At 45.1% G+C, this 9424-nt stretch overlaps 1 protein-coding gene across 1 annotated transcript; it reads right to left on the bottom strand.

The window, feature by feature from the left end:
• Positions 1 to 337: 337 nt before the first annotated feature.
• LOC130372784 (phosphatidylserine decarboxylase proenzyme, mitochondrial-like) lies at positions 338 to 9117 on the bottom strand. Its single transcript, XM_056578944.1, is given in 9 exon segments — positions 338 to 388; positions 390 to 647; positions 1489 to 1649; positions 3295 to 3459; positions 3570 to 3702; positions 4795 to 4896; positions 5136 to 5270; positions 8498 to 8770; positions 9073 to 9117. Coding segments are annotated over 9 exon segments (1323 nt in total).
• Positions 9118 to 9424: the final 307 nt, after the last annotated feature.

A 9424-nucleotide genomic window follows, 5' to 3' on the forward strand; every position in this document is an offset into this window, starting at 1 on the left:
ATTAATGACTAACAGTTCCACCAAAATTATAGCCTTGTGATTGAATCACAATTGACATTGAGGTGAATTATGTCAACACAGAGAACAACAGAAATAAAACATTTAACAAAGAATTCGACCATCATCTTCGGAAGAGGTAAAAATGAAACGTGTTCTGAGAGCCGATCAGTATTGAAATACATTGTACTTGCGATCGGTATTATATCGGTTTACTTGCAGCAGATTGGTATTTAAATATGTTGTAAAGTAGAAAACAAACTAAGCCAAACCCAAGAAGAAGATGGACTTAATTAACGTCGGGGAAATAAGAGAGTTGTTAGACGTTTGTTGGTGGCTGTTACTTCCCAAACCAATCACAGGCTGCCAGGGGTTGGCCGAAGCGGATATGGCTGCCCGGGTCTCAAGGAGAAGGAGAAGTCGGGCGGAGCTTCGAAGAGAAGGACCACAGTGGAGCCAAGGTTAAACTCTCCTAGAGGCTCCCCCTTCCTCAACGCCAAGCCTATCCCCGGCAGCTCCTCCTGGGAGGCGGCCAGCGGGCTGGAGGGGGAGGCGGCCAGCGGGCTGGAGGGGGAGGCGGCCAACGGGCTGGTGTAGCTGCGGTCGTTGTAGGAGCCGGTGGTGTAGCGAGGTGTGTTGGTCTGCAGCTCCTGAGACCGACAGACAGACAGACAGACTTAATTACTCTAAACGCTATTACGTCCCAATGAGACATTGCCGCGGTAGCTACAAGTCTATAAATATCAAATATTAGTAAAATCTTCGCATGACAAAACCGTAGAGCTGCCGAGGCATAGCCGCCGAAGAGCAAACGGCATCGGCCTCAGGATTCTGGCAGTGGTGACTAGTCTCCACATGCGGTCCTACACCATTCGGGCAGCAATTCATCGGCTGTACCTTTTTTCTTTGAGCATAAACTTGCTAGCCTCAGCTGCACAGTCAAATTTAGAGCAAAGTATTGGCTCTTTAAAAGGTTTATTTTTTGTGATTTGGGACATGGGAGGGACATACAGGGTGTAAATCCAGCATTGAAAACTGTCAATGAGTGTTCTAGAATGCACCACTGGCTAAGCTAAAGTCAGCATTGGCAGGCTAGCTCTCCCAGCAGAGGAACAACACCAGTAGACGTTTTAGAACTATGTCAGAGTGTTTGAGGCTGAATTATTAGATTGCTTCTTTCCTGATAATGTGATTCTAACCAGCAGCAGTGTGGTGGTCGCAGATCAACCCTGTCCCTGATGACTCTTTTACCATGACACTAAGCCGATCCCCACCTCAACATGGCCTCTGATCATGTCCTGGGTTACTTCCTGTAGTCCGGCCTAGGCTGCCCCGTGCTGGTCGCAGGACAGGATGCAAAACCATTTAACCTAGCCCCGCCCCCTCACCTGGTCAATAAGCCCCTCCTCTTTACTTGGTCCATCAACCCGCCCCCTTATCTGGTCACTAAGCCCCTCCTCCTTACTTGGTGCCTAAACCCCGCCCCCTTACCTGGTCACAGTAGATGCGTATGGAGCCTACGTTGGTGGCTCCCACGGCAACCAATGAGAAGAAGCCGTGCTGCCAGCGGCCGGCTAGCGCCACACGCTCGTTTACACAGAACAGCGAGCGCACACGCCTGGCCACGCTGGGACTCACCGACAGCAGTGGACCTAGAGACAGGACATCATCATATAGACAGACATGACGTCATCCTATTGATGTACATGACATCATCATATAGACAGACATGATATCCTCCTATAGATGTACATGACATCATCATATAGACAGACATGATATCCTCCTATAGATGTACATGACATCATCATATAGACAGACATGATATCCTCCTATAGATGTACATGACATCATCATATAGACAGACATGACATCATCCTATAGCTAGACCAGGGTATCTGCAGGTTTCAGCAAGTGAAATTTAAGACTTTTTAAGACCTTTTTAATACCACCTTGAATGAAATTTAAGACCTCAAACACGCGATGGTGGGGGTTGGCAACAGACGCGAGGCAACTTCGGAAACTGACATCTTCCAGCCAACTGTCCTTGAATTTGCACCTACCCATTGTCGCAGACTAGCTAGCAAGCACGCAGATAATCGTTTTATATGCAGCTAGCAAGGATGAAGCCTCTCTACATGTCCTCCCTGAAAAGTCCCACGAGAAAAATAAATAGTCCTGCCCCGACAAATTTAAGACCTTGAGTTACAGTATTTAACATTTGCCTATGACATTTGTAACGAATTTAAGACTTTTTAAGGCCTTAAATTTAGAAACTTTAGAATTTAAGACTTTTTAAGGATGCGCGGACACCCTGTAGACCACGTCCTACAGACGTACATGTCATCATCATAGACAGACATGATATCCCGCTACAGCTAGACCACGTCCTATAGATGTACATGACATCATCATATAGATTAACGTTACATTATATAGCTAGAAGTTTGATTGATCCCACATGTTGTAAATCAAGTCGAATATTGTTCATCGATTAATGGATTGTTGTTATAAGTTATTTATCAAGTACAAATATTAACAGCTTCTTGTTGCAGTTCGTTTTAAATATTTGGTTCATGGATCATTATAAAATGAATAGCTTTTTTGGCATTTCCTATTATTGATTATTATTCCTATTATATATTTTTATAGACTAAATATTGAATTTAACCGAAAAAACTATCTATAGATTATTTTAATGATAATAATAATCATTATTTGCAGCCCTACATATAGATGTACATTCATCATCATATAGATGACCATTACATCATCATATAGATGACCATTACATCATCATATAGATGACCATTACATCATCATATAGATGAACATTTCATCATCATATAGATGAACATTACATCATCATATAGATGAACATTATATCATCATATACGTAGATGACCATTTCATCATCATATAGATGACCATTACATCATCATATAGATGACCATTACATCATCATATGGATGAACATTACATCATCATATAGAAGAACATTACATCATCATATAGATGACCATTACATCATCATATAGATGAACATTACATCATCATATGGATGAACATTACATCATCATATAGATGACCATTACATCATCATATAGAAGAACATTACATCATCATATAGATGACCATTACATCATCATATGGATGAACATTACATCATCATATAGATGACCATTACATCATCATATGGATGAACATTACATCATCATATGGATGAACATTACATCATCATATAGATCGCCCAGGGTCTCTGTCAATTCACGTATGGAGAAAGAGAGAGAGAGATACCGGGGAAGTGTCGGCGGTGCTCGATGGTCCAGTCGGCGGGGGAGTGGAAGCGGTGGTAGTCGCCGGGGGCCAGGTACACCACGCAGTGGTACAGCTGGTTGCCAGGGCTACACAGGAGTTGTTCCTCGAAGGCCGCCGGGTCTGGCATAGAGGGGTCGTGGCCTCCTGGAGAGGCGGAGCAAAGACTACACTCAGCTCAAACCGTTAGCAACCATGCAAGTTACTCGGCCGTGTTTGACGTCCAAAGCTAGCCCCTAGCTAGCGCTCGTAGCTACCTGTGTTTGGGGTGGAGCCCCAGGTGATTGGTCCAAGGAAGTCATGCAGCTTGTAGGTAACACCCTTCACCTGCTCCAGCTCTCCGTTCACGACGCGCCCACAATGGAGGACACGCCCATCGGCTGGGCTGATCTACCAAGAGAAAGAGATGGCCATTCAAACCCATACTGACTCTACCAAGAGAGAGTCGTTCAATCCCATGCTGACTCTACCAATAGTCAGACATTCAGTTTCTAACAAGAGAGTCAATCAACCCATACTGACTCTACCAAAAGAGAAAGTCATTCTAACTAGAGCTGGACTGATGTATCGGTTTGCCGATCTTATCAGATGATTTTCTTTTACTTGTACAAATGGTGTTTTTTTTTTAAGGAAATAACCTCTTAATGAATGCTCTGAAACCTCTAGATAGAACACCTCCGCCACTCCCAACACTAATAGTTTGACATCATGTTCTGTGTGAAGGTCAGTAGCTCCTCCCATACTACACGTCATTTGTTCCTTCAGCGCATTTGAATGTTGATGTGGCACAAAGCATTGGATATAGATATAAAGATCCTGGTAGAAATAGATATATAGATCATGGTAGATATAGATAGATATATAGATCATGGTAGATAGATATACAAATCATAGATATACATCTCTTTATCTATATATCTATATATGTATATATATCCAAATCTATATCTATCTATGATAGATATAAAATATAGATATTGCGAAGGATTGTAGAGATGTATGTACGCATAACATGCCTTATATAACGATCCTTCTGAACGCTTTTAAAATAACATTTACAGACTGAAGTAATCTTTGTTATTGTCATGTTTCTATGGCAAAATGTTCTTATGGCACTTCGCAAAGAATTGTTTGGCCGCCTCTCGTGTAGAGTTTTGCTCCCTTTTCCTCTCCACGGTTTCCCACTAGCCATGTCCTTCTTGCAGTACAGTATGTATGATGCGCCGTTGGAATATGATCAATTGATAAGAATTTAGGGGTACACCAAAAGTCAAAGGCCAGGAACCTTAAAGTGCTTATTAGCGAGGTATAGAGTATTGGTCTAACCACACAGGGACAGACCGGTCTAGCTTGCGTACAGCATGATACATATTGTAGATTGTAGTCTCACCACACAGCTAGAGGGACAGACAGGTCTAGCCGGGGTACAGAATAATGCATATTGTAGAGTATAGGACAGTATTGTGTTGTGTATTGTCTCACCACACAGCTAGAGGGACAGACAGGTCTAGTGTGGGGTTTCAGCGGTCGTCTGAAGAACTCTCCCAGGTTACGATAAGAAGCCAGATCCTCCACCTCCGCCTCCTGACACACACACACACACACACACACACACAATATTAGAGCTATATATGCCTTCATGTTGACGCTAAAGGTCCAGATATAGAGACTATAGACAATATTAGAACTATATATACACCTTCATGTTGACCCCATAGGTCCAGATATAGAGCATATAGACAATATTAGAACTATTTATACCTTCATGTTGACGCCAAAGGTCCAGGTATAGAGCCTATAGACATTATTATAACTATTTATACCTTCATGTTGACGCCAAAGGTCCAGATATAGAGCCTATAGACTGGCTTCCTGAGCCATGCTGGGAGCTCAACACGATTCAGACGACCCCACGCCCGCGACACCAGCCGAGTGGGGATGCTGCGGTACAACGCCACCTAGGGGACGGCCAGAGAAACACACTGGATCTAATGTGGCACAACAAACTGGAACACCAGAGAAACACACCGGATCTAATGTGGCACAACAAACTGGAACACCAGAGAAACACACTGGATATAATGTGTGGTCCAACGCTACCTAGGGGATGTCCAGAGAAACACACTGGATATGATGTGTAAAACTAGTAAACATGATACCTACCTACCTAGATACTAGAGATGGGCACTGCCATATTTTCATTATTGGACTACTAAAAACATATTTTAAGTCGAGGTTGCATGTCATTTTCAAAAAGACTGGTTGGTTTAATTGATCGGGTCCTAGTTAGTTAGTTAGGGATGGTCCTTACGACTCATTTCTCTGAAGGTTAACCAGACTGAAACAAAGAAAATGCCTAGAAATCTATGAAAAGCGAACACATTACAATCTGAGAGGCCAAACAGGTTCAGGATAATATATTGTGTGTTTTTATTTTATTTTATACAATATATTCAACAGTGACAGCAATTGTTAAAATGGATACTGCAGTCTTAATGCAGAGCATGTGAGAGCTCGGTGCACTGCCCCCCGGCCGGAGGGCCCCGCGGGACACCAGGGGGCCCTCAACGCACGCTGGAGCCAGACCAGCTGAACGCTTCATTTTGTATTTAGATGAGCACAATTGGTATATTTCGACAATGACAAGCGCCGACGAGTCCTATACTATAGGTTGATCAGCTTTGCTATTAATTGATTGTCTTCTTATTATTATAAACCACCGCATAGGGTCTCCGTCATGAAACCCTTCTCTAACCCACTCCACCTTTCAAACGCATCCTCAAGATGTAGCCGTGTTTGTCGTGGTAATCTATTGATCAGTATTACAGTTAGTAGTTACAAATTGAACTTTGATACTATGTTTTTATAACAAAATCCTATTTTAAATTAATCTGAAAAGCATTTTTACAATTGCAACTGCTCGGTGAATGTGTGGAAGCACATTCATACATCCATGGTTATTATTCTGCCCATCTAATTAAAACAAGGTTTCAAAATGAAGTCAAGAAGAGATCAAATGACACCAACGGCAGCATGCCTTCCCACAGTGACTGACTGGGCTCGAGAAGGCTATGGGGAAAGTTGAACCAGGATCGCCTTTGTTTGATAAGTGTGACTACTGTGTACCGTTACTGTGTGCCGATCCCGCTTGAAAATATGATTTTGGTACGGTTTGTGTGTACCCGGGCACGGTTTGCGTGTACCCGGGTACGGTTTGTGTGTACCCGGGTACGGTTTGTGTGTATCCGGGTACGGTTTGTGTACTAGTTTACGGTTTGTGTACTAGTTTACGGTTTGTGTGTGCCAGGGTACGGTTTGTGTGTGCCAGGGTACGGTTTGTGCGTGCCAGGGTACGGTTTGTGCGTACCAGGGTACGGTTTGTGCGTACCAGGGTACGGTTTGTGCGTACCAGGGTACGGTTTGTGCGTACCCGGGTACGGTTTGTGCGTACCAGGGTACGGTTTGTGCGTACCAGGTAACGCTTTGAACGTCAATGATTTGGGCTAGGCTAGTTATTGGTAATAAAGCCCTCCTCCAAGTCAGGGGCGCCGGCCACGTTGAAGTCAATGTAAGCTTGCCTACTTTTTGCTGTCTATCAAACTTTTATTGGCGCCAGAAAAACCAGTGTGCGCCCCAGGCCAATGGTATCACTTTTGTTTTTTGTTAACACCACAAGATTGGACAATTCAGCGAATCAATCAAATAGGCTACCTCCCTCAGCAGCATTCGCGCAACACAACTACAGGTAGAGAAGGGATATATCGCTAACTAGCAGAGTGTTGTAAGCACTTTCCACCCTTTTCAGTGGAGGAATTGGACTCCACAAACAATGTTATACTTAAAAGGAGCAAGTAAGTTACATAATTTAATTTAGTATTTAGGCCTGTGGCATAAACAAAATGAAGCAACTGTCCCATATTTCTAACTGCATTTGAAGTAGACATTGAGACCCAGAAAAAATGGACGGTATAGGACAGTAATTATGATTTGCCTCAATATCAGGGTCAACAACATTGGGTCAAATAGCAATGGCTGGTGGAATGGCCATGAAGTAGGTCTGTATATGCAGTGTAAGCTTGTCCAGGCCCTGCAAGTCGGATGTAGGCTATGGATCTGAATGAATAGTAGGTAAATAGGTAGTGGCCATCCCCAAAATGCACCAGAATACAGGAAATGGGGGGGGGGGGGGGGGGGGACCCCAGACCCCCTGTCTATTACTGTGCCCCACCAACTTTTTTGATCACCAGCCGCCACTGGTACGGTTTGTGTGTACTAGGGTAGGGTTTGTGTGTACTAGGGAAGGGTTTGTGTGTACTAGGGTACACTGTGACTTCCACTGCATACTTTCTGCGTCAGGTCCCGCCTCACGCTCTACTCAAGTAATCTCACGCGAAGCAAATATTGCTTCGCGTGTTTGACTAGTCAACACTAGTCAAACCGCTAGTAACCACGAGCCAAACCGCTAGTGACCACTAGCCAAACCGCTAGTGACGATGAGCTAAACCGCTAGTCACCCCTAGCCAAACCGCTAGTGACCACGAGCAAAACCGGTAGTCACCACTAGCCAAAATGCTAGTCACCACTAGCCAAACCGCTAGTCATCACTAGCCTAACCGCTAGTGACAACTAGCCAAACCGCTAGTCACCACTAGCCTAACCGCTAGTTACAACTAGCCAAATCGCTAGTCACCACTAGCCAAACCGCTAATCACCACTAGCCAAACCGCTAGTGATAACTAGCAAAACCGCTAGTCACCACTAGCCAAACCGCTAGTGATAACTAGCAAAACCGCTAGTCACCACTAGCCAAACCGCTAGTCACCACTTGCAAAACCGCTAGTCACCACTAGCCAAACCGCTAGTCACCACTAGCCAAACCACTAGTCACCACTAGCAAAACCGCTAGTCACCAATAGCCAAACCGCTAGTCACCACTAGCCAAACCGCTAGTGATAACTAGCCAAATTGCTAGTGACCACGAGCCAAACCGCTAGTGACCACGAGCAAAACCTAGCTACCGCTAGTCACCACTAGCCAAACCGCTAGTCACCACTAGCCAAACCGCTGTTCACCACTAGCCAAACCGCTAGTCACCACAAGCCAAAGGGGAGAGACATGATAGCCAAACCAATTTGACCACGGCGAGTGACCACTACGTCCCGTCCCCCTGTCGCCTGAGCCTTACCCTGGTTGTCGGGCCCCAGTTGCCGACAGCGCCAGGCTTGCGGAGAGGGGCGTGGCCCAGCGATAAAAAGTAGAGCAGGAATGAGAGGGGCGTGGCACGGCGCCTCAGAGCACCCAGGCGCCTCCTTAAGGCCAGCTGAGGAAACTGCAGCCTGGGGACGAATACATGCGAGTGAGAGAGCGGGAGGAGGAGACGAAGACAAGAAGGGAGGAGGATAGAGACGAAGTGAGAAAGGATGAACGTAAGGCGCGGAACAGTTAACAATAAGTTTCTCTTGGGGTCAGAACACGCGCAACAGGGTAGCAAACGTAACGGGCAAGCTAGCAAACAAGCGCTAAAGTGTAGGATATTGATGGCAGGAAGAAGTATATAAGTTACATTGCTAGTGGGTGGGTTCAGCTAGCTAGACCTGGGGGTAGCTAGTGCTATCGGCTATAGCAGGCAGGCAGGGCAGGCATATTGACGGCGGGGAGAGATCAACAAGCTACATGGATAGGTGTGTTTGCTAAAGGATGACATTTGACGGCCGTCAAGCAGACGCGTGCTTGAGGACACATCCATGGAGTAGAACCTACTTGAACATAGCTACCAACACAAAGACACAAGGCCAACTCCTGCATGGGAATAATGAGGCTAACGGGCAGCTAAATATAGGTGAGCCCTGCTAACAGCAGCTAACTAAGTTGGGGCAACCTGACCTACTGAGCACACACCTAATCTGCTTACCTTTATAAACAACACACACTCTAAGTGCCATCAGCATGCTGCACGCCCACCCTGGGCAGCTGATCGGGTCAACAAGCCTCTCTACCACTCTCTAAACACATGCTGTCAGTATGTCTCCCTTCCACTCTCTCTCTCTCAACATATGCCATCAATGTCCCTCTAGCAACCTCTCTAAACACATTCTTACCAGTCTCTCTAGCA

Source organism: Gadus chalcogrammus, chromosome 19 (genome assembly GCF_026213295.1).
Source record: "Gadus chalcogrammus isolate NIFS_2021 chromosome 19, NIFS_Gcha_1.0, whole genome shotgun sequence".
In the NCBI taxonomy this organism is placed as follows: Eukaryota; Metazoa; Chordata; class Actinopteri; order Gadiformes; family Gadidae; genus Gadus; species Gadus chalcogrammus.